Raw genomic sequence first — 27,453 nt, forward strand, 5'->3', positions numbered from 1 at the left:
GCACTAAGGTATTTTAGATGACTCTACTGAGCTGTATCACTTATCCAAGCTATTGTTGTTAAGACGTCCACCTACAAGGTGAAGAAGGTGAGATGAGCTTATAGAGGTTGTAGCAATGGCAATCAGTTAATCTCGAAATCATTGGAGGCCTATGCTCAGCAGTATATTATTATGTGCTATGGACGCCATAAGTGTAGCTGAAATAATAATAAAAGTAAATAAATCGTTGGGCAATTTCATACAGCGCCATTTAGCTACAAAATAAGCAACGAATATGCTTGTGTTATGGTTGCTAGCTTAACGGATATACTACTTATTTACTGTTTAAACACAAATTATTATTAACATAAAAATGATAAGGTTTTTTTTTATTCATAACAAGACCGCAATCGCACCTGGTCTTAAGTGAGATGCAGTCTGGGATGTCATTCTTAGTTAAAAAACCCTTTTTTGGTGCTTGAAAGACCAAAAACTAATTTATTTTATGATTCATATAGGGCCCTGACCATATGAATCACGCACAGATAAATCAGTTTTTTGCCTAAAATCGAGCAAAACTCGTCATACATACAGACTACAGTGTTGTCATTTTTCTACATGATTATATAACCCAAAAGCATCACAAGAAAGACAGATTAGATTTTTAATGCAATAATGTAATTTTATAAAGTAGGCATTGTAATCAGCATGCCACCTGAACCAAGCACAGATGAATCAAGTATTTGCCTTCGTCACACCGGGTTCTAAGCCAACCAGCTCCACGTCTGCCTTCTAGCTCATCCGTTGCAAGATGGGCTTGCCTCCACGCCAGAAACCAGACTCTCATGACTAAAACCTGACCAGTTATGGTCAAGAACAGCTCACGCCATATGAATCAGTATTTTATGCCGGACACTGCTTATTTATTTTTTTGCGAACAAACTAACTTAATTAAAATTATGACACATTTTTTTTGTAGAAGGACAACTCATTAGCTTTCGAAATAATTTTAATTTATATTGATATATCAAAAGGAAAATGCTACATCAACCATTTTGTTCCGGAAAATGGCTAACGGACACACCATATGAATCAGAGAATCACACTTCAAATATTTTTATTTTGTATAAAGACAGAAATTATGTCAAAAATGTAATTTGCGCCAGATAGGGCTATAGCTAAGCTATACGAAAAAAAATATTGCATGCCATTTTGTTAGTTGGTTACAGAACTATACCCAAAGACATCGAAAATTTTGCCTCCGAAGAAATACCCACAAGCGTTTATTTAACTTGCAAAAGTAGGTAGGGTAAACTGCCAGTCATTGGACACTTAAAGGAGTTATTGGACAGTTATTTATTGAATTAAAAATAGGATTTCTATTTCAACAACTAAGAGATTCCGACTGATGAAGTTAAAAGGGCGTTAAGTTGTAATTTGTATTTGAAGGAATAAGTATTCATTCATTTTATGGACATTCAAAGGGCGTTTGTCCAATGATTGGCAGCGCCCAATGACTGTCGGTTTACCCTACGTATGTTTAAATCAAATCTTGCAAGCAATTAGACACACTTCCTGACCGATTGAGCTTTTTTGCATACAGCTTTAGTTCTGGTGAAAATACAATGGGAAATACTCATTGTGTTTAATTTTTAATTTCAATATGGTCGCCACTGCAAGATGGCGGATTAAATACTACTTAGGAAGATCATTTCTGACCGCTTGCAAAGCCTAATTTATTTCTTTATTAATAGGTACAGTTACAGTACCTACATAGAATACCACTTATTTAGGAAAAATACAGCTACAATCATAGTTTTTTTCTTTACAGACCCACGAAATTATGTCTCTTCCACACATTACTTCTATATCTATGTAAATGGTATGGAATACATAAATTAATGTATTTTCGCCAAACACATTCCAAACTGGTTTCCTTATTTGGCTCGTCGCGTCAGAATCGCGTCAAATAGGTATGTCACATAACTTAGAAACGTCACGCAAACGTAAAACAACCTTCTTTTGTCTTATGATCATCAGGTCATTTAGTCTCCACTGCAGGAGCACGACCCTCTAATTTACCAGCAAATGGAGGATTTGTCCTACACTCCCCACGCTGGCCAGACGGGTTGGGGAGGCCTGATGTTCGCATATTTGTCCCTTAGTCGCTTACGACATCCACTGGAAGAGTGGTCCTGTAATCCTGTCGTATTTATACGGAATAACACGGCTAATGGGTCATCATCATCATCATTTCAGCCACAAAACGTCCACTGCTGAACATAGGCCCCAATGATTTCCACATCGCCCGGTTGGTAGCGGCCTGCATCCAGCGCCTTCCTGCTACCTTTATGAGCTAATGAGCCATCCTAATTTATATCTTTTTGACAATAAAAGTCACTTTACTGTATTAAAAAATGGACTGTACGTTTTTGAATATTCAACACGGTGTGGATATCACACGGCGTATTACATAACAATTAAGAGAAAGTATCTACTTTCACGCCATGGCGTTTTCGAAAAGAATAAGATGTATTTGTATGTTAGTGGGAATTTAAGGGTTGCAAATGTACTTTTCAGGATTTATTCAGTATTAATTAAAAAACAGGAATAAATGCCACTCTTTTAGCTAAATGCTTAGGCATAGGTACTTTTTCTATCATGATTAGATGAATGTAAACTACCTGCTTTATAAAAAACTCAAAACTCATTAAAACTCGTTTTATTTTTGCATGAAGGCTTTTCAAAAAGCACTTTTACACGCCCCAGTATTAATTCTACCACTGCTTAGGGACAATAAATGGGCCAGTGCTGAGAAGAAAATTGTAGAGCTTGTACTATTTAATAAAATAACGTATAAATTTAATAAAATCACCATTATCAGTCTCCACTGCATGAGCACGACCCTCTAATTTACCAGAGGCAAAGGAAAAATTTAATTTTGAACTACCCCACTCTGGCCAGATTTTGTAAGGAAGTAGGGAGGGACTGAGGATTGAAATAGGAATGTTTCCTGGGTAAAAAAGCATTTCGTCGGTTACCTTATCAAAAAATACTCGACACGTATTTTTCACTTTTTCAAACTAACGAAAATTGAAAGAGATAAAGCGCGCCAAAGTTCTAAAGAAGCCTGTGACGTCAAGGCGTGCTTAAAAGTGTAGCACTTTGCGTGCGACGTCACGCGTTCGTAATTAAATTTTCTTGTCATTGCATCGAAAACTAAAAAGTAAAAATCAAGGCCACAACTCAAAAACCTACTTCTAGCGTGTACTTTAACCACACATTTAGCAAAATGGCCGATACGTGGTCGCATTAACCATATTAGCGACAATAACCGCTAATCGCCAATTTTCTAAATCACACTGTGTTAAGTGAAACTGGGCTTCGCGTGGTGAAATATTTTTAAAACTAGCAGTTATTCACTTTCTAGTGGACTGGTTCTGGATTTGATTCCTAGCTAGAGTCAATTGAATGGTATTCTTAATTTTATAGTTCACCTGGCTAGCTACCACCATCTTAACTAAGTCTGACGCCATAACAACAATGTTATAGAACGTTTCATCCAAGAAGACGCGCCCCACCTATTTTTGGTCTCGGTCGCGCAGGGTGCAGGGAATTTGATTCGAGCAATCCGAGCGTCATTATTGTAGTGTGCGTGTGCACACATGGATAATTTTCGTGTACCGATAACACTCTAACATTAGCGGGAGAATGGCGGGGCGCGTCTTCGTGGATGAAACGATCTATACAGTGTGAGTCACGTTAAAGTGTACATATGAAATAAATTAAACTAAAGCTATTTTTATCGACAAAAAAGAGGTCAAATTTCTTTTTTCTTTTTTTTTTAAAATTTTTTATAGATTTTTTTTCTTCCAATTACTTATTGTAAAGAAAACGTAATAACTTTTAAACTAAGCGATATATCCTGATAAAATAAAAACAGTAATAATGCTAAATGATAGGCGATACTAAAAAAATACATAAAATACACAAAAAAGGCCAACAAATAATAAAAAATGATACTTTTTGAAAAAAATCTGCTTTTAAATTCGTGTTTTTTTGGTTATTTGATAAATTTCTCCAAAAAATGCCCCTATAACCGGTGATTTTTATTACTTTGTATTATTCTCTATCGTATTACCTTCGTAAAACCAAAAATCGCATGTCTCTATCCCTATCACAACGTTTGCAATGATCGTTTGAACTAAGCTTCTCCGGGCGCGCCATTCAACGCTTCGTTAACAACGAAACTGAAAATGGCTCTAGATTTGTAATTTTGATAAAGACAAGTTAGATTTCAAATAAAAACAAAAGATTTCGAAGTAAAATAAGCATTTTAGTTAAAATTAAAATTGTCTCTACCTGTAGCGGAGAATAATGTTGTGGCAGGCCTTTGTTCAAACAATCATAGCAAATGTTGTGATAGGGATAGAGACATGCTATTTTTGGTTTTACAAAGATAATACGATAGAGAATAATACAAAGTAATAAAAACCACCTGTTATAGGGGCATTTTTTGGAGAAATTTATCAAATAACCAAAAAAACACGAATTTAAAAGCAGTTTTTTTTCAAAAAGTATCATTTTTTATTATTTGTTGGCATTTTTTGTGTATTTTATGTATTTTTTTAGTATCGTTTGTTATTTAGCATTATTACTGTTTTTATTTTATCAGGATATACCGCTTAGTTTAAAAGTTATTACGTTTTCTTTACAATAAGTAATTGGAAGAAAAAAAATTCTATAAAAAATAAAAAAAAATCTCAAAAAATTTTTGACCTCTTTTTTGTCGATAAAAATAGGTCTAGTTTCATCTATTTTCATATGTACACTTTAACGTGACTCACACTGTATAACAGCATTGTTGTCTAGCTCTTAACTACCGGTAGAGGTAAGATAGTCAGTTCCTCTGTGGTTGAGGATTTCGGGTGAAGCTCGCTTTCACCTTCGGCCTGATCATCACTTACCATGGACAATAATCTATATCTATGAAAGCGAAAGGTAACTGACTGATTGACTGACTGACTGACTGACTGATTGACTGACTGACTCACTCACTCATCACGAAATCTCAGAAACTACAAGTGCTAGGAGTCTCAAATTTTGCATGGGGGTTCCTTTTAGAACGTAGGTGATCACTATTTAAGGCGGGATTTTGCAAAATTCAACCCCTAAGGTGGTAAAACGGGGTCCACGCGTACGAAGTCGCGGGCGGCCGCTAGTGGGATATAAATGAAGGGGACCTAAAGAACAAGTTATTTGTTGCTACCATATCGACGCGTGCGCAAGTCTGGCGTTGTTAACAGTAACGCGTCACGCGCCACTTGCCGTTCCGATCCGTGGTTCGTATGCGCACCACGGCTCGGACTGATCATACATTTCTATGTATGTGTTACGATCAAGTTAAATACCTAGCGGAATAGAGCAACAAAGGACAGAGCGAGCGAGATGTCACTAGCAGCAACACTGTGTGATAAAAAGAGATGCGTGATTCGACGTGGCGTCTTTCCGTTCTGTACATGGCCAGAACGCACCCATAGGAAACTGCTCGTGTATATTTTGGAGTGTCTCTTTGTAAGTCGGTCACTACAAACTATACACGAATTTTGCGTACTGATCGTGTATAGTTTGTGTCGTGGATGGATTCCGTCTTCGCTCCAAACTATACTACACCACTTACAGTTGACTAGAGTGTGTTTAGTTTATTTGATTTAATAAAATATGGAATTATATTTAAAATTATTACATTTATTAGATATTATGCTCGTGCTTTGTCCTCGAGATTAGAAATAAGAACTACCTATGTAGATCACGTACGGTGATGCCATTTTTAAATTCATTAATTTTTACATAAAATATTATTATTTTACTGAATCTACATATTATTATAATAAATCTAGATTTATAACACTAATGTAAGTGGTTTCTGAAATTAAATTGATTAGGTAGATTTCAAATTAAATAACAATTATTTATTAGTGAGAGTGAATGAAGAAAGTTAAACGTGCATTATTAACTAAAATTGTCGACCGTTCGGTGTAGTGGTTCGAAACGGATAACTGTTCCGGAGGTAGCGGGTTCGATTCCCGCACAGTACAAACATTAATTTGTGTGCATGAACATATTTTGATATTTGTTTGTATTGGACTGGGTGTCTTCTATGTATAATAAGTATGTATTTACAAAAAAGTATTTAAGTATGTTTATATCCGTTATCTAGTACCCATAGTACAAGCTTTGCTTAGTTTGGGACTAGAAGCGCAGTGTAAAATGTCCAGGGATATTCATTTTTATTTATAAGCTTTTATCTCAAGAACAAAAATCATTTTCACATACATAATTCTTAATTTCAGAGTTATTCAGCCCCAAAACAAATATCTTTTCTATGGCAGAATATGAAACACCAAAAAGCTCTTTATCAAAACAATGGCATGTGTCGAAATTGATTCAATGTTTAAAGTAGACACGCAGTTATGAATTAATATGTAATAGAAAGAGAGGTAAATAAGTCAAAATGACGAGCATGCAACTAAGTACTCGCGTATACATTGTAATCGCGAACTTATTAAAATACATACATGATTAGTCCGTATGCGTACTGACGATGTATATTTTGGAGTAAGATAATTGACCTAAGTCACTACAAAGTATACGCGAGCAGTACGCAGCGTATGCGTACTGGTCGTGTATAGTTTGGAGGAGCTTAGTAAAAAAAGTCACATCCAAACTATACTCGATTAGTTTCACACCCTTGCGTTCTGGCTATGTATAGAATGGAAAGACGCTTCGACGTGACACTATCTTAACAGAACCGTTTTTGCAACTATTTGATTTCGTTAGCACTCATTGGCACGCTGAAAATATGAGCTCTAATATTTTTTTACGCGCGTGAATTTTTGCAAGCAGGCTTTTAAAAAGCACTTTTACACGTCCCAGTATTAACCCTACCACTGCTTCGGGACAATAAATGCGCCAGTGCTGAGAAGAAGCAGCGCAAGAAACTCAGTCACTATTGTCAGCCTCTTTTTCAAGGATCTGTGGGTCTAGTCAAAGTGCATAAAATATTATAATCGCAAACCAGTCGAAAAGTGATCGAAAGGCCTTTTTGTATGGAGTATTGACGGATTCGATTTTCGATATCATCAAAAAGTGCAACTTATCTTGGGGGAAGTTTTTCTGTAAAAATACGGGCAAAGCCGCTGGCAGAAGTTAGCTGTGCATTATAAAATCTATAATCAATTGCCTTAATGATACTCATGATCTTGAATGACAGATGATGTATACCTTAATGACTGGACAATTTACATCAATTACATGTAATTTTTATCCGCGGTTACGTTCTGCGTATTGTAATTAGTTACTGAGTGTTTTGATTAATGCGGTAAGAATGCTTGTCATTGCTTGAATGTTGTTATTATTTTAATTTAACAGGATGTTATTATAAAAAACATAACACTCACTTGCTTAAAAAAAAAAATAAAACCGACTCCAAAAAACCTACACTAAAACGTAGAAAAATAATTACTAATTACCTACTTATTTATTAGGACGAATTATTAATATTTATGTAGGTATACCATGATTGATACTTCTGGAGTCGGTGCCAAGATTATGAAACATGTAAAGTTTGCCTGCACCGACTCCAAAAGTATCAATCATGGTATACCTACATAAATATTAATAATTCGTCCTAATAAATAAGTAGGTAATTAGTAATTATTTTTCTACGTTTTAGTGTAGGTTTTTTGGAGTCGGTTTTATTTTTTTTTATAAAATTTTACTTATTTCTTGCTTTTTAGTTAACTAATTATTACCTTGATGTTACCACTGAAGGTAGGCAGTACACTGAGACCAAAAAAAATTGGTTCATAATCGGCGGAGATATTGCGTATAAAAAAGTTCATCCCCAATTTTCCACCCTTGGGGGTGAAATATTTTCTTCAAATTCGCATGAAACCACCCTTTTGATAATACCTATTCAACAAAAAAATAATCGTTCAAATTGGTTTATAATCGGCGGAGATATTGCGTATAAAAAAGTTCATCCCCAATTTTCCACCCTTGGGGGTTGTTTTTTTATTATTAAATTTAAATGGGACCACCCTTGAGGTATTACCTATACGCCGAAAAAAGATTTGTTCAAATCGGTTCATAATTGGCGGAGTTATCGCGTAACAAACATAGAAAAAAAAAAAAAAAAAAAAAAAAAAAAAAAAACATACGGGTCGAATTGAGAACCTCCTTTTTTGAAGTCGGTTGAAAAGACAACGAAATGTTTAAGATACAGGTAAAATTGAAATAAAATAAATAAATTAAACCTGTATAACTGGCCCTGTTTACTAACTGATACCTAATTAACATGCAAAATCTTTCAACTTAAGTAAAAAAATGAGAATTTGGTAACGGTTTTTGTATAATGACATAATTAATTTATATAATTTTATTAATATTTAACATTTTGACATTTTATAATTTTTATTAAATTTAACTGTTTGACATTTTATAAAATTGACATTGTTTTTATTTGACATTTAGAAATTAATGTATAATTTATTACTATTTAATTAATTTTTAGTCTGCACTCTGTATTAATTTTAACTGTGGAAATTTTGCTGATTTCTGTCCTATTTTTTGTGCGATTATTTGTCTGTATATCAAAATTGTTTGTTTCCCTAAGCAAATCGAACGCCCAGCGTTGAATAGTATCTGTGATTGGTTTATGTGTCACCCTGTGCGTCCACACGCACTGTGAGACCTCATAGTAATGTTTGTGAATACGGGCTGATTTGATTTGATTTGATTTAAGAATCTGAATTGCACTGTATCATTCTTGTATCATTATCATCATGAAACTTGGCAGTTATATGTAGATTAGGTGACAATACAATATTATGGTACCATCGAGCTGGTCTGATGATGGGACTGGAAGGTGACTATAGGAACTCCTAAACGAAACGGCGGAATCGCATCGAGTTTGGGTTCATTGGATTTGTCTTTTTGAGTACATTAGTGCTATGATGTCCAGGGTTCTGATGATGAAGTCGGGAGGTGTATAGGAACTCCTAGACACAGCGGAATTTTTGGCCTTTTATTGCAGTAATTAAAGCGTGTTTTTAGTTTTTAAACTATTTTTTATGTGTATTTGATAATACTCACCAGCATGGGAATGTTGGGCACGACCACAGCATCGTCGTCAGGCCCCGCGCTGAGTTCAGGCTGGAAGGTGTACGTCCTCCGGTAGTGGAACGAGAGGGTCCCGTTCTCGTTGTCGGTTATGTTAACCTTCTCCCACTCTTCCCTGAGGAAAGAAAGAGACGACAAATAAAGATTAAAAGGTACTAATCTCACCTCTATGGTGGAAAGCCAACAGGGATGTTTCCTGGGTAAAAAACTAAGGCTGAGTTGCACCGCCTAACTTTGACCGTAACTATAGCGATAACCGGCGTTTTTATGTGAAATTTGACAGATTTTTGACAGAAGTAAGATGGTGCAAGCCACCCTTAGAGTTTGGATTGGTCCTTCGGTTAACTTAAATCAAAAAATACTCGACACGTATTTTTTACTTTTTCAAACTAATGAAAATTGAAAGAGATAAAGGGCAATGTTCAAAAGAAAAGGCCCATGACGACAAGGAGTGCTTAAAAGTGTGGCACTTTGTGGCGTCACGCGGAACTTCAACGCTTCATAACTTCGTAACTAGGTACTTGTTTCGATTGAAAATTACAATTTTTTGATAATGTAATGACAGACAAAAAATGTCAGTTTTCACCATCAATCTTTAATTTTTAAGTGACCCCTTTGAAAACAAAATTCCTGTTATGTGTTACCACAGGGGTCACTTGAAAATTAGGGATTGATGATGAAAACGGGCATAAATGTAGTTTTTAGAAAACTAGCCTGTTTTGACTGCGTTTTTTGTTTATAACTGAATTTAATCCCTTATACAAGTCACCTTGAGTACTAAGCATGTAACGTAACAAATAATAACGCAGTGACTTCTCACGCGAAGTTGCGTGTTGACACAAGTTGTAGAATTGATATAAATATAGGGTAAAAAAGAAAACTCACTTCTAGAGTCTAGAAATACACGCGGAATACGGATGTTGTGGAGGGAAACTTTGAAATCATATCAATTTGAACTTACTGTAGCAATTAGTTACCTAACTGACTAACGCCTGTATTCACAAACATTACTATGAGGTCTCACAGAGTACTTTTTCACGAGGAAACCGCTCAACCGATTTTGATTAACTTTAGTATTCGTTTCAGCCAAATGACGTCCACTGCTGGACAAAGGCCTCCTCCAAGGTTTTCCAGGTTGGTTTTAACTTTAGTATAGATAGTTTGAAATCCAGGGATACTTTTTATCCCGGTTTTTTGAAGGGAAACACAGCCATAAAGTATTTCTGAGACAAATAAATATTCACGCGTACGAAGCCGCGGGCAAAAGCTAGTTTATAAGTTTAACCGATTACTGAACTCGATTAAGTCTCGCCGGATATCAATCGAGTTTAATCGGAAACTTGGTGCCAATTAATCTTATAATGATATTAAAATAAGAGATTAAATGAAATCACTTAAACAAACAGTTTATAAATAATAATGCAAAAGTTTCCAGTGTTTTGTTTCTTATTATTTTTAATAACAAAAATAAGGTTATCACTGGAAAATACAGGATGTGGTCAATTTATTTCAATTTAATTAAATTAAAATATGATTCATCCACTTTATGCACCTGATAATAAACTGTTCTTTGCTAAATTAATAGATAGACTGACGCCCGTATTCACAAACGATGATTGCTTAAGTGAAGCAGCAAATCGAACGCACAGCGTTGAATAGAGCTCTGTGATTGGTTCGCGTGTCACCCTGTGCCTCGACACGCACTGTGAGACCTTATGTTTGTGAATACGGGCGCGCGTTAGAATCTTACATTATCTTCTATAATATAAAATTAATCGCAAAATGTATGTAAGCGCATAACTCAACAAAGACTGGACCAATTTTACCAATTTTTTTTAATGTTCGTTGAAGTCCAAGGATGGTTTTTACGGCGAGAAAAAATCGAATATTTTCCGGGAAAACTCCGCGTGAAGCCGCGGGCGGAAAGCTAGTTTCTAATAAAAATAGGCGGTAAGTTCGCCGGGTCATCCACTATTACATAAATCACAAATATTTGGTCCACGATACAATTTAATGTTACTTAATGGTTAAACATCCATGACCCGAATGATGAGATGACACGAATGATTATTGACCTAGAAAATATCATTTTCCTCAACACTGACCTTAGTGGCACTTAAAGAATCAACAGCATCACGGAAAACATATTAATGCTATCAAATATCTTAATTATGGAGGGACTAGCTGTGCCCGCGACTTCGTACGCGTGAAAATAGTTTGAATAAGTAGTAGAACTATAATAGATCGTTTCATCCACGAAGACGCGCCCCGCCATTCTTCCGCTAATGTTTGAGTGTTATCGGTACACGCTAAATGCTCCACGAGTGCACACGCACACTACAATAATGACGCTCGGATTGCTCGGATCAAACTCCCCGCACCCCGCGCTTCTTTCTCGACCAAAAATTGGTGGGGCGCGTCTTCGTGGATGAAAAGATCAGACATTCTGAATTCTTATTTCCCGTTTTTGCAACATTTTTCTTTACTGCTCCGCTCCTATTAGCTGTAGGGTGATATTTGATAGCCTAAAGCCTTCCTCGATAAATGGGCTATCCAACACAAAAATATTTTTTCAAATCGGACCAGTAGTTCCTAAGATTAGCGCATTCAAACATACTGCTTTATAATATTAGTAAGTATAGAAGTATAGATTTAATCGTTAACTTAATATGAGTGTTCAATTAAAAATCTATCAAAAGGTTATTAAGTTTAATGTACAAATGAATTAGTTAATTTGTCCCATTTAAAATTTACGAAGAATGATTTGTCACGTGTTAAATCGATGGTTTTCCTCGTAGGTGTGACTTCAATTTGCGACCACAAAGTGACTGTAGACACAGGGGCAATGACCATGGTTATGACTGAAGTAAGGTACGAGTAGTCTGGAGTTTTAACTATGACCACAGTCAAAACTTCGTCACCGCGATGCAGAATTTGACCTTATTAGTACGGGACTATTCCCATCTCTCGTTCACACCGCTGCAACTCCTATGTAGCCAGGATCTACAGCTTGGCCGCCAATAAAAACCCAACCAGTGAAGGTCAAGGGGCGAAACACTAGCTGGGGCGGAGCACCCGCTGGGACAAAACACCAGAGCCAGGAGACTCATCCGTGGTCAGTGTAGACCCAAGGTAGGTAGTTTCCCCCATTGGAAAGGCCTCTAAAGACCTGCCTCTAAGCGCGGGGATTCTGCCCTAAGATCATCTGAGGTGGAATTGTGTAAAGCAATCGTAATCATTTGACAGTTCATATCGTACGATAAAGTCAGTTAAACAAAGCGTTTGACAGAATAATCGTACGTTATGAACTGTCAAATGATTACGATTGCTTTACACAATTCCACCTCTGATTTGCCACCCCTCTGGGCCACTAGGTTGCCCCCATAGAGTGCCCCCATGCTAGCTCAGAAGCCACATGAGCACCTTGGGCTTGGTCGTCTTTTTTTTTTTTTTTTAAGGGACGCGCGCTGGTAGCTTGAGGAGCTTTTCCAGCTTCACCGGGCAGAGTGGCGAGTACAGAAGGTACTCTAGCCGTTTGGAGATCGTCGGTGCGCGTGCCGCCGAAGACCCCGTGTGGGCTCGTCCGCGTCGGTCGCAGACCGACGTTCGCGATCGGGCCGTATCGAGCGCATAAGGCGCCCGATCAGTGGTGAACCCAACAAGAGGGTTGCCCACCGCGGTGTTGGACCAAAGTCCAGCCTACGGCGGGCTCACTCTAGTGGGCCCGATCGAGGGGACTACGGACGCGGCCTGAGGGCGCCACGGTAGGCTCGGACCTCGGCTCAGGCCGTGTCCGGGGGACGGATAGGGGAGAACCAGCCCGGTACATGTCTGTACCGTCCGAAATGGAAAGCAGGGCCTCGTACTCGCCGGCGAGTACGGTGTAACGAGCTACTGTGTTGTGGAGTAGTTGGCGTGATTAAGGCAGTGATGTCTGTGTTCAGAAATTCGGTAATAGGATCGTCCGGGTCGTCTAGGACATGCCTAGGTCGTCGGTATTGGGCAGCGACATCTTTCTGGGGTGTATACGTGGCGGCGCTAACGATAAGAGGGTTCTTGTGGTTGATCGCTTTATCAAAGTAGCGGCGAGAGGCTTCTTTCATAAAGTGATCAATCGATGGGATCTCGAAATCTCTATGGAGATTCGTATTACGCACGAACCACGGGGCGTCCGCGGCTCGGCGTAAGAATTTGTTTTGGAGGGTCTGGAATTTCTTAAGGTCTGTGCAGGAAGTGTGAGCAAACACCGGACTGGCGTAAGTCAACACTGGACGGATGCAGGTTTTGTAAATTGTCAACTTATTTCTAAGTGACAATTTACTTTTCCTTCCAACTAGGTGGTAGAGTCGGTGGATGTAGTGGTTTGCACGGCTCAAGACGCGTCTGAGGTGCGGAGCGAACGTTAATCTCTGGTCGAGGGTGACACCTAAGTATTTGGCCTCACTTTTCCAAGGAATAGTTTGGTCAAATAAGGTGAGATGGGTGGGGACATTAGGACGAGTGCGAACCGGAGGACGTTTCGCAGACAAAGCCCTAGAAAAGTACACTGCTGCACTTTTTTCGGGATTTACCTCGATACGCCACTTCCTGAACCTGGTCGTCTAAGAAAACACTGGGGGTATATAAAGCCCCGATCAAAAACTTCGTCACCGCGATGCAGGAAAGTACAGTGCAGAAGTAAAGTGCCGAACATTGCTAGTCGACATGATAAGCGAATATAGCTCTACTCACGAGTAGACATAAGGGCCGAGCTCGTCCAGCACGGGCTTGGAGCCGTTGTTGAGGAACTCGTCGGCGTTGGTCACGTTGTACACATACACCCTCATCACGAAGCGCCGCACCGGCGGCCGCGCCCACCACTCGAACGTTAGGGGGCGAAGCACCCGCTCTTGGGGACTCCATCCATGGCCAGTGTAGGCCAAAGCCTCTTCAGGGGAGGGCCACTGCCTCCCCTGGAAACAGCCCTTACATACCTAACCTCTAAGGGGCGAAGCACTGATTGGGGCGGAGCACCCCGCCCCGGAAAAGCACCAACTCCTAGGTAGCCAGTGTAGCCCAAAGAAGGTAGCTGCCATTGGAAATGGCTTCATGCTCCCTACTTCTAAGCACTAGCTGGGGCGGAGCACCCGATGGGGCGAAGCAACCGCTAGGGCGGAGCACCCGCTGGAGCGAAGCACCAGAGCCTAGAGACTCATCTGTGGCCAGAGTAGACCAAGGTAGGTAGCTTTCCCCATTGGAAATGGCCTCTAAAGACCTGCCTCTAAGCCCGGGGATTCTGCCTTAAAAGCATCTGATTTGCCCCCCCTCTGAGCCACCAGACTGTCCCCATGCTCTGGCTCATGAGCCTCATGATCACCTTGGGCTTGGTCGTCTAAGAAAACACTGGGGGTATATACAGGGTGTCCCAAAAACAATGGATAACCCTGTAACCATCGATAGGCCTCGCCATGGTCTCCCTAACGTCCAATTTTGACCCCAGTAAAAATATCACCGTTTTCAAGATTTTTAAGTTTTTGTGCATTTTTGGAAAATTGCCACCTGCGATTACTTTTTCTCATGCCATTTCTGCAAATGAGGATACTTTTCAATTTAGTTTTTTTCCTTATCACAAGGGATAGTTGGGCTATCAAAAGAAAAGATTAAAGTTCAACAAATTAGTTTAAAAGTATGAAAATTTTAAGAAATTGCAGAGAAGAAGGAAGAATTAATTCATTGTCTTGCACTTTTGATCAGCCATCGTGTAAAAAAAATGTAGGAAGACCATCGTGCCCATTACCTTAAAAACTTTCTTGGTTAATTGAGATTCTAAAAAGGTATCACAAGCCTATGTATTCTGTATTATTTTTGTCTTATGGCTAGTTGAATACCAACTAGTATGAGAACTGCAAAAATGAGTTTTTCTCGTAATAGTTAAACTAGGACTGCATAGTGGCATTAAATACAAATGGATAATTTTTAACGTAGGAATTTTAATAAAGCAACATTTTATCATCATCATCATCATCATTTCAGCCATAGGACGTCCACTGCTAAACATAGGCCTGTACCCCAATGATTTTCATAATGACCGCTTGGTAGCGGCCTGCATCCAGCACCTTCCTGCTTACCTTCATGAGGTCGTCGGTCCACTTTGTAGGTGGACGTCCTACTATGTGCTTTCCGGTACATAGCCTCAACTTTAACCCTGCTGCCTCAGTTCTGCAAACTACTGTGCCCTGCCCATTGCTACTTCAGCTTGCTGATCCGTCGAGCTATGTCAGCGACTTTAGTTCGTTTACGGATCTCCTAATTTCTGATACGATTTCGTAAAGAAACCCGAGCATAGCCCCTTCCATAAGCACGCTGTAAAAAAAATCCACGTTTCCGAGCCGTGTATTATCACGGGTATCTGTCTATAGGCACATTTATAAGGTTTAAAACAAAAATTAAGTAATCACAAAAACGCAGAATGGACGGCCAATGGGGCAACAGGGTTAAAGTGGAGGCTACGTACCGGAAAACGCATCGTAGGACGTCCACCTACAAAGTGGACCGACGACCTCATAAAGGTAAGCAGGAAGGTGCTGGATACAGGCCGCTACCAAGCGGTCATTATGAAAATCATTGGGGTACAGGCTTATGTTCAGCAGTGGACGTCCTATGGCTGAAATGATGATGATGATGATGATAAAAGGTTGCTTTATTTAAATTCCTACGCTAAAAATTATCCATTTGTATTTAATGCCACTATGCAGTCCTAGTTTAACTATTACGAGAAAAACTCATTTTTGCAGTTTTCATACTAGTTGGTATTCAACTAGCCATAAGATAAAAATAATACAGAATACATAGGCTTGTGATACCTTTTTAGAATCTCAATTAACCAAGGAAGTTTTTAAGGTAATGGGCACGATGGTCTTCCTACATTTTTTTTACACGATGGTTGATCAAAAGTGCAAGACAATGAATTAATTTTTCCTTCTTCTCTGCAATTTCTTAAAATTTTCATACTTTTAAACTAGTTTGTTGAACTTTATTCTTTTCTTTTGATAGCCCAACTATCCCTTGTGATAAGGAAAAAAACTAGATTGAAAAGTATCCTCATTTGTAGAAATGGCATGAGAAAAAGTAATCGCAGGTGGCAATTTTCTAAAAATGCACAAAAACTTAAAAATCTTGAAAACGGTGATATTTTTACTGGGGTCAAAATTGGACGTTAGGGAGACCATGGCGAGGCCTATCGATGGTTATAGGGTTATCCATTGTTTTTGGGACACCCTGTATAGCCAGGGTCAAAAACTTCGTCACCGCGATGCAGGAAAGTACAGTGCAGAAGTGAAGTACCGAACTTTGCTAGGCAACATGTTAAGCGAATATAGCTCTACTCACGAGTAGACATAAGGGCCGAGCTCGTCCAGCACGGGCTTGGAGCCGTTGTTGAGGAACTCGTCGGCGTTGGTCACGTTGTACACGTATACCCGCACGAAGGGCCGCACCGGCGGCCGCGCCCACCACTCGAACGTTAGGGGGCGAAGCACCCGCTCTTGGGGACTCCATCCATGGCCAGTGTAGGCCAAAGCCTCTTCAGGGGAGGGCCACTGCCTCCCCTGGAAACAGCCCTTACATACCTAACCTCTAAGGGGCGAAGCACTGATTGGGGCGGAGCACCCCGCCCCGGAAAAGCACCAACTCCTAGGTAGCCAGTGTAGCCCAAAGAAGGTAGCTGCCATTGGAAATGGCTTCATGCTCCCTACTTCTAAGCACTAGCTGGGGCGGAGCACCCGCTGGGGCGAATCACCAGAGCCTAGGGACTCATCCGGGGCCAGTGTAGCCCATAGAAAGTAACTGCCTTCCTAGGAAATGGCGCCTACGAAGGTAGGTAGGTACCTCTAAGAGAGGGGACTCTGAAGACATCTGATTTGCCCCCCCTCTAGGCCAGACTGTGCCACCTTAGGTTAGATTGCCCCTATTGGCTCTGGCTTAGAATCTGAATAAGCCTCATGAGCACCTTGGGCTTGGTCGTCTAAGAAAACACCGGGGGTATATAAAGCCCCGATCAAAAACTTCGTCACCGCGATGCAGGAAAGTACAGTGCAGAAGTGAAGTTCCGTCATCGCTGCATATTTTGTGTCACAGGAAAGTAGTTTTACTCACGAGTAGACATAAGGGCCGAGCTCGTCCAGCACGGGCTTGGAGCCGTTGTTGAGGAACTCGTCGGCGTTGGTCACGTTGTACACGTATACCCGCACGAAGGGCCGCACCGGCGGCCGCGCCCACCACTCGAACGTCATCGAGCCGGGGCGAAGCACCAGCTCCTGTAAAGAACAGATATTGTTACAAACATATTTTTATGCCCGTTTTCACCATCAATTCAAAGGGGTCACTTAAAAATTAGGGATGGTACATGGTGGTTGAGGATTCCGGGTGAAGCTCGCTTCCACCTTCGGCCTGATCGTCACTTACTATCAGGTGAGATACAGGCCAAGAGCTTCCTCGTTGTGGATAAAAAAACTAACTTTTAGATAGGTTTTGCGTTACGTCCGATCCGAATCCGTCAAAATATGGATCTAGAAATCTAAATAGAGAAATCTGATGATATCAACCCCAAATGGATGGCTTCGGATTTGGATTGATTATGGACAGTACGTAAAATGAAAATTACTAAAGTGAGCACGTAGAATTTTGTCCAATGACCCCAAGCTACCCATCCTTATCACTCGCGCGTAATTATGTTGCTGTCGCGCTCGCACACTCACTGCGGGAGCCCGTCGCACAGTCGCGACAGCAATATAATTACGCGCGAGCGATGAGGATGGGTAGCTTGGGGTCATTGGACAAAATTCTACATGCTCACGGACCAGGCTTTATGTACAAACAAATAGTTCGGGTCGGATTTGGATCGGACGTCACTCGCGTTTATTAAGTTTTTCCATACACCCCCATTTCATCCCCTTAGAGGGTGAGATGGAAAATCCTCATAACGTATGACTACGTCTTAATAACTGTTTGCGTGACTTTCAGTGCAAGCTATTCTGTTTCAGTAATTTGAGCTGATTGTTCATTGACCAGTTAATCGGTACAGTACTGGCGATTCTATTGTCAACACAAATTACTAATAGTCCCGTTGACCCCTCGCCACGTGATAAGCTAAATATGGTGACTATAGTGGTTGCACTGCAACTCCTGTGTAGCCACGATCTACAGCTTGACCGCCACAAAAACCCAACCAATGAAGGTCAAGTTTGTCCCGGGGGAAAGTTAAACTGTCATTGGACCCGCAACGAAAGTAATCAGAAGAACATAGGAGGATTTCGAAATTAAGGTATAAGGTATATAGGACATTAGGGTAGGCTATTGTCGCCTTTCATCATCATCATTTCAGCCAGAGGACGTCCATTGCTGAACATAGGCCTCCCCCAATGACTTCCACATCGCCCGGTTGGTAGAGGCTTGCATCCAGCGCCGTCCTGCTACCTTTATGAGGTCGTCGGTCAAATTTTGCGAATTTTCCTGAGGTCGTCGTCGGTTCACCTGGTCGCCTTTAATTCCCCAAATTTTCCAGTAATCTACCAAACTAACCATCAAATCATATTAACAATTAACCAGTTAGCACCACACAATGGGCTTGCGCCACACTGTGGGACCGCGCCTTGACACACTTGGTCCAGTAAACCGTATCGAAAGGCACGCGGTGAACTTAGCACGAAATTGACTATTCGATATTGGATATTGGACCTTATGGTTCAGGTGTAGGGTAGAAATCTGTTGGGGAATGTGGCAGGTGGATGTGGAGACCACATTCTTGTTCAATGGTAAATTAGTAATTTGAAGTGAGTAAAAGGATTTAAGGACAAAATATTTGAGGAAAATGTCGCTCTATGTGCATAGTTTAAAAATAAATAGTATTTATTTACTTGACGTAAAACCTCAAATGATACGAACTCGTAGGTAAGATGAAATAAATTGTCTATTTTATCAACCGACTTCAAAAAAGGAGGAGGTTCTCAATTCGACCCGTATGTTTTTTTTTTTTCTATGTTTGTTACGCGATAACTCCGCCAATTATGAACCGATTTGAACAAATCTTTTTTCGGCGTATAGGTAATACCTCAAGGGTGGTCCCATTTAAATTTAATAATAGAAAAAACAACCCCCAAGGGTGGAAAATTGGGGATGAACTTTTTTATACGCAATATCTCCGCCGATTATAAATCAATTTGAACGATTATTTTTTTGTTGAATAGGTATTATCAAAAGGGGGGTTTCATGCGAATTTGAAGAAAATATTTCACCCCCAAGGGTGGAAAATTGGGGATGAACTTTTTTATACGCAATATTTTTAATTTTTAGTTTTTTTTTGTGTTCACGCATTTGAAGTCGGTTTTATTTTTTTTAAAAGTTAATTATTTTATTCGTCAGCTAGTTTCAATACCTTTATAGGTATTTTTGTTTGTTCCTTCTTTGATAATCAATAACGACCTTAAAGAAGCCCAAGTTAACAATAACTAGTAAGACAACCCAGGACCGACCCGCCTGCAGACGCATGACGCGGAGGGCCGACCCCAAATAAAATGGGAATGGGCCAGGCAAAGAAGAAGAAATTTTTGTTTGTTTCTTTAATTGGAATCCTACCAGTTGCGATTGCGGTCAAATGCCTGCCTTGTCTTGCATAAAAAAATCAAAATTTCAATTTTATCAAAATTTTGTCCTAAATCGCGTTTATTTCCGGGTAATTTGTATTTTTTAATTTACCCACAGCGGAAAAGCTCTTAGTTTGTATCTCATCTGTCGGAATGTGATCATCAGACCGAAGGTGGAAGGAATTTAGAATTTGACTGCCGAGACACTAGGCATAATAACTATCGGCCAACTAAAAGTCAGTGATCTGCGCCTATGCTTACATACTGCAGAAAAGACGGTTCATACAACTTAATAGGTAAAGACCTATTATAATAATATTCTATTAACCGGCAATGCAGCATTGGCCCAATACCTGTTCATACAGCGACCTCGGCGCCGCATCCTCGCACTAGTGTTGCTAGAGTGTCGATAGTTTGGTTATCGACAGTTGACGTCGAAGTCACAAATATTAAATTATTTGATTCAACAGTATGTAGACTCTTTTCAAGGCACTACACAGGGCCCTTTTTAGGGCATAAAATATAGAAAGAAGAAAGAATGAATAAAATGTATAGACTAAAAGTATCGGTAAATCGATTCAAATTGAAATCATTTATTTGCATATAATATCATGTCATGTCATCGTATGCATACTACAAGGACATAGTACGTATGTATTATTATAAGTAAGATTATATTATTACTATTTGCTTGAAGAACTATCGATAGTTAAGCTACGATGTAGTAGAGTATAGGAAGATATTCGGCTAAGAATTCAATAATACTTATTTAGTATGTTCTTCATACAGATGTCGATACTGTTGATAGTATCTAATTAAATGGTAGACTACAGATATACTATGACATCAATTTTTATGCATGACAAGGCAGGTATTTGACCGCAATCGCACCTGGTGTTAAGTGAGATGCAGTCTAGGGGTGGGTTGCACCATCTTACTTTAACTTTGACAAACGTCAAAAATCTCCATACAAAAAGCACCGGTTATCATCATAGTTACCGTTAAAGTTAGGTGGTGCTACTCAGCCTAAGATGGTACATAATATCTGCCCTGTAAGTGCCTATTCACTCTCGCCTCTCGTGGTATCTCAACAGGCCATTGGCTACTGATACCATTAATATTCCTGTCGATATCGTTTGTGTTTTTCAAGGCCTTAGTATCGATACACTATCGATATTTTATACCACTCACAACACTACTTCGGACAACTCGGACGTTGGGCAAGCAGTTACGACATGTCTTGCCAATAGCCACGATTAACGCGATCTGTATGACGGACGACTGTCGGTTAACCAACGAGTTTGTATGGTTAGAAGACGATACTTGTTTGAATTTCAGCTAAAATAATTCTTCAGTGACCAATTTTCATCGAAAAAATTGTGAACTGAGTCATTTTGTTAGGTTATCTAAGATCAATTGTCCACAAGGTGGAACGACGACCTCAAAGGCAGCAGAAAGGCGCTGGATGCAGGCCGCTACATACGGTTATCATTGGCGGAGGCCTATGTTCAGCAGTGGACGTCTTATGGCTGAAATTATTATGATGATGAGATTGTAGCATATACTTACATGTATTTTTGAAAATAGAGTATGGTATCCTCTCCAATAAGGAAAAATATTTCTTTATAATAGAAGCAGGGTAAGAGAAAAAGTAAACAATACATATAGATATACTCACATGGTCAATAAACAGGCGGACCCACGTGCCGAAGAATATCGCGCAGATGATGCCCAGTAGCAGCAGGATCACCGCGGTGGCCAGCACAAACCCTGGGGACAAACGACACAATCAAATTCAAATTCAAGAGGCTTAGGCTGAGTTGCACCACCTTATTTTAACTGTGTATATCATGGGTCGATCGCGAATGTTAGTCCAGTCGATCGTGGCAAGGCAAAAGTACTACATGATTGTGTACTAAACTATGCTGTTTCATTTAAGATTTCTAAAAGTATGTAAGTGATAGAATGTCCAGGGTTTCGTTAGTAAACAGCAGATCTTATGTCTAATCAAGTTGGCCACCCCTGGTGTATATTAACCGCGTGGGCAGGCCTCCCCACTAGGTGGACCGACGATCTGGTGAAAGTCACGGGAGGTGCCTGATGCGAGCGGCACAGGATCGGTCTTTGTGGAAATCCTTGGGGGAGGCCTTTGTCCAGCAGTGGACGTCTTTCGGCTGAAACGAACGATTTTGACCGTAACAATAACCGGTGCATTTTGTATGGATTTTTACAGATTTTTGACGTTTGTCAAAGTTAAAGTAAGATAGTGCAATTCAACCTTAGAGACAAACAGAATTAGTACATTCATATCGACAAATCCTAGTGGCAAACATTGACAAATCTAATTCAAGAACCCTGGGGGCAAACGAGACAATCAAATTTTAAATTCAAAGATTCTTCGATGATCAAAAGGTTTAGGGTGGCGACAAACACAATATTCAAATTGAAATTCTGGAGCCTTGGGGGCTATAACAACAAAATTTAAAATTTTCAAGAGCTCTATCAAACCTAACCATATTCAGGCACAGGCAGTGGACATCCTAATCAATGAGGGCTATCGTTTTAGCGCTCACCAGTTAGCGCCACTGTAGAGTAAGGTCCTGTCACTTGCTAGTAGCGAAGACAGTGGCACCAACTGGTGAGCGCTAAGTGATAGGAGGACTACCGCATTTGCACTCATCAAGATGGCGCCACTGTAGAGTAAGGTCCTGTCAATCGCCTGGGGTGCCAACTGTTAAGTATAAAAACGATAGCCCTCATTGAGCGGCACGGGAGGGGTGACATTGACATCATATGACGTGAAAGAGCATTTATGATGAACTACACTAACTGACCCATCAAACTTATTATTGAGAGGGAGGCGTCACCATCGTTCAAGTTTTAGTTTCCAACATGGCAAAAATCGGAATCAGCGATCCGGTATTGACGGAGCAAGCAATGTGTTCTGTTTTTTTTGGGCATATTGCAGCGACACTGGCCCCGCCCCCTTTTCACATCTCCCTTTAGTTTCTGTGATCTGTGGTCCCGCTCCCATATCTCAGGCACTGACTGAGTACTTAAGTCTTAGGCCCAGAACAGACGGTGAAACGCAACTGCAACGAAACTGCAACTGCTAGTTACTTTTGAGTTGCATCTAAGTTTCTGCCATAGCGTCCGTTGAGAGACCACACATGACGCGACCAGTTTGAAACTTTCAGTTTCAGTTTCATTCATCAGAATCATCAGAAAATTGCAGTTTCGTTGCAGTTGCGTTTCACCGTCTGTTCTGGGCCTTAGAGCTACAAAATGGCTATAATAAAGCCTATTTTATCCACACTAGAGTACAGCCTTATGAATAGTCCATTGATTCGTGTAACTGCACATTATCGTACCCGACCGGTTTGGCCGCGTTGGCCAGAGATCAAGTAAAAGTAGGTAAGTACAGTTACGGAGTTTTGCCGTGGTTTCAAGGACCATGCCGATTTTGATCTGTTTTGAAATGGCCAAGCTATAAATACGTGGAAACGATAAGTGATCTCACTCGATTATTATTCCTAAACTATACAAGACTAGCTTTCCGCCCGCGTGGAATTTTGTCTGTCACAGAAAAACTTTATCGCGCGCGTCCCTGTTTCAAAAACCGGGACAAAAACTATCCTATGTCCTTTCCCGAGACTCAAACTATCTCTACTTATACCAAATTTCATCAAAACCGCTTCATTGGTTTAGGCGTGAAAGCAAGACAGACAGACAGACAAACAGATATTACTTTCGCATTTATATTAGTACTAGCTTTCCGCCCGCGGCTTCGCCCGCGTGGAATTTTGTCTGTCACTGAAAAACTTTATCGCGCGCGTCCCTGTTTCAAAAACCGGGATAAAAACTATCCTATGTTCTTTCCCGGGACTCAAACTATCTCTATGCCAAATTTCATCAAAATCGGTTGCGAGGTTTAAGTGGGAAAGCGTAACAGACAGACAGACAGACAGACAGACAGACAGAGTTACTTTCGCATTTATAATATTAGTTGGGATACTCGTAGATTAGTATAGATATAGATATCAAAAATGAAGTTACTGATCCTGAAACTGCTTTATGAGCTCTATTAAACGGTACTAGGTTACAAAAAATTTGGATCTATCCAAAAATTCAATGTTTCCAGCTTTGACCGCCAAAAACCCAACCAGTGATGGTCAAGTTTGTCCCGGGAAAAGTTACAATGTAGTAAGACTTAAAAAACATATACTTACAAAAAAAAGTATTTAAGTATGTTTATATTCGTTGTCTAGTACCCATAGTACAAGCTTTACTTAGTTTGGGACTAGAAGCGCAGTGTAAAATGTCCAAGGATAATATTCAGGTAGAAAATGTGGTGATTCTAAGGATTTTTTATTAAGTTAAGGAACTCTTATATGCTATGCTTGGTGTTTCATTGCGAGATCGAATCAGAAATGAGGAGATCCGTAAACGAACCAAAGTCGCTGACATAGCCCGACGGATTAGCAAACTGAAGTGGCAATGGGCAGGGCACATAGTACGCAGAACTGACGGCCGATGGGGCAGAAAGGTTCTGGAATGGAGGCCGCGTACCGGAAAACGCAGCGTGGGACGTCCACCTACAAGGTGGACCGACGACATCGTAAAGGTAGCAGGGAAGCGCTGGACGCAGGCCGCTACCAATCGATCAACATGGAAAGCATTGGGGGAGGCCTATGTTCAGCAGTGGACGTCCTATGGCTGAAATGATGAAGGAACTCTAAAACAAAATACCTATTGCGATTAGTTGAAAGATACTACGATCATTAAAACTAACAAGCTTCCATCAAGACATTGTTTTCAACATATTTTTATGAGGTCATGGTAAAACTCATAAAACTCATTTATTTTTGTAAGTAGGCTTCAAAACACGTCCCAGTATTAACCCTACCACTGCTTCGGGACAATAAATGGGCCAGTGCTGAGAAGAAGCAGCGCAAGAAACTCGGTCACTATTGTCAGCCAGGTAGTTTTTGAGTAGGTAGAGTCAGCGTCAACAGTTCGTGACACCCAAAGTAGTCAAAAAGTTCGCAACACGTCTTTGTTACAATTGGAATAAGGTTGTGTTTGTCAACTTTTTGGCCACTTTGGGTGTCACGAACTATTTGACTCTGACTGACTGTACCTACATCAGGCTGAAATGTGACATCTACTATATAAAAATAAGTCGGGTTTTCCTTCCTGACGCTATAACTCCAGAACGCACGAACCGATTTCCACGGTTTTGCATTCATTGGAAAGGTCTCGGGCTCCGTGAGGTTTATAGCAAAGAAAATTCAGGAAAAATTTAAAGGGGATAAAACGGGATCCACGCGTACGAAGTCGCGGGCGGCCGCTAGTATTATAATATAAAATGTAGTATGGGCACTTTTTTTAGGAAATTCGACAAGCAAATTAACAGATCGATAGCGAATTATAGTCTATCCAATATAGCTTGATTAGAATGACGGCTGTCAAATGAATGTGACTAGTGTTGGGTATGTTTCGTACGGTTCACATAGATGTATCGATAAGTTTTCGAAAAAATGATATAAAAAATGCACCCAATTTTTCTTCATATCTTTATTCATAAAAATGACAATTATGATTTAAATTTAAAGATAGTAAAATTTAAAATTCATGTCAAGGGTGTACAACCTAAGTCGTAGTCATTATCATCAGTGTTCTTCAGTGGTTTTTTCCTCTCGCTAGAGGGCGGTGGGCATCTCTTCTAGAGCAACGGTGCTATGAATACCCAAAAAATTACCGGTGATTGATTTCCGATTTTTGATTATTTAAGAATGAAATGTTTTTTGGTTTTTAATAGTGAAAATTTAGAAAAACGTATAACATGACTTAAATATGTTAAAAAATTAGTTAGAGAAAAAATTTGTTAAATATGTTAAAAAAATAGTTTTAATTTAATATGACATTTGTCGATATGTCCCAACACTAACATTTTTGTAACTCGAGATAACCTTGTCGAGACGTCGTTAATACTCTAGCTTGATTTTTATAATTTCGAATTACTACTTATTGGTGTAATTTAACGCTGCATTTACACGAAATTAACATTTTTATTGGAAGCACTGTCGTCGAAAATATTGTTTGTAGGTCAGACGTGAATTATTTCTTGTCCGTCAATGTTTAGCTCTCATTGATCGCTACTACAAAGTTATGTCGTTACTTTTGATGGCAGCTGTCATTCTAATCAAGCTATATTGGATAGACTATAAATACTCATTTGCGTCATTTTGTCCTTTACGCCCTTTGAGCCCAGAGGTATCGATATACTTAAAAGTGCTTTTTGCAACAAAAATGTACTTCACGGCTCATTTTCCTTAAAAAATATGTAACGTTCTCGAAATTCAGTGAAGCGGGTGACATTAATATAGTTTTTTTTCGGCCATGATTGTTGACAATGATACCTAAATTGGCCAAAGTACACAGTCCAATGCTTTATTTAATTTAATTCGAGTGACGTAACAAGCACTTGGGTGTGGATTTCATCTAGCTAGCAAGACTGCTAAATAAAAATAAATGCAAAATTTATCTCAACTTCTAAATAAATGCGAAAGTAACTGCGTCTGTCTGCTTTATTTTTTCGTCAAAACACTGGCCCAATTTTCATGAATTTTAGTAGAGGAAAGATTATAAATGCGACTCGTGAAAAAGACACAGACTGTGATTTTGTGTCCTGAAAGAAAGACCGAAAAATGAATTCATCATCATCATCATTTCAGCCATAGGACGTTCACTGCTTAACATAGGCCTCCCCCAATGCTTTCTATTTTGATCGATTGGTAGCGGCCTGCGTCCAGCGCTTCCCTGCTACCTTTATGATGTCGTCGGTCCACCTTGTGGGTGAAAAATGAATTATATGGGGAAAACGCTGTTTATATTTACATAACAATTTATTTTGTTTCGCGTCGCGGACAAAACTTCCTATACATAACTGAGTAATTAATACATTGTAATTTATGTAAATATAGAAGCTCATTACAATTAATTTAAATAATTATGCAAAATGGATTAAACACTAGTTAAACTCATATAATGGTGGTAGCCAGACGGTTTTAGAACAAGCCCTACCACCAACCAAGCATTTTTTTGCTCCCGCTGGAAATCGAACTTGTGATCTCGAGGTCTGAAATTTTTTTGGAATTGGGATGCTTAATATTTATAACTAACTATGTATATTTTAAAGTCTGTAAACCCTTGAAAAATACTCAGTCACTATTGTCAGCCACAATAGTGACTGAGTTTCTTGCGGCGCTTCTTCTGAGCACTTGCTAAATGTTGGTCTCGAAGCGCTGGTAGGGGAAAAAGATTATGAGATATGTAGAGACTCCTTAAAGAGAAAAATATTTGACGATTTGTAAAGTACCTACTATTAATAAATAGTCTATACAAATAAAGAAATTTTGAACTTGACTTCAGGTATTTCAGGACATCATACACGTCCCAATATAGCTTGCCCTACGATTTCGGGACAAGACACTCGGACAGATACTTGGCGTTTCTTTACGAGATCGAATCAGAAATGAGGAGATCCGTAAACGAACTAAAGTCGCTGACATAGCCCGACGGATTAGCAAGCTGAAGTGGCAATGGGCAGGGCACATAGTACGCAGAACTGACGGCCGATGGGGCAGCAAGGTTCTGGAGTGGAGGCCAC

The 27,453-nt window shown here is 39.7% G+C and overlaps 1 protein-coding gene across 1 annotated transcript in view; it reads right to left on the reverse strand.

Moving 5' to 3' along the window:
- The window catches only part of LOC135085809 (scavenger receptor class B member 1), a 130,989-nt gene that overhangs the window by 22,656 nt on the left and 80,880 nt on the right, over positions 1-27,453 (reverse strand). Inside the window, exons 3-5 of the mRNA XM_063980617.1 lie at positions 21,460-21,551; positions 17,296-17,456; positions 9,136-9,277 (exon numbers count right to left, since the gene is read on the reverse strand). Coding sequence (XP_063836687.1) covers positions 9,136-9,277; positions 17,296-17,456; positions 21,460-21,551 — 395 coding nt within the window. The remainder of the gene's footprint in view (positions 1-9,135; positions 9,278-17,295; positions 17,457-21,459; positions 21,552-27,453) is intronic.

The sequence above is a fragment of the Ostrinia nubilalis genome, chromosome 29, assembly GCF_963855985.1.
Source record: "Ostrinia nubilalis chromosome 29, ilOstNubi1.1, whole genome shotgun sequence".
Lineage (NCBI taxonomy): Eukaryota > Metazoa > Arthropoda > Insecta > Lepidoptera > Crambidae > Ostrinia > Ostrinia nubilalis.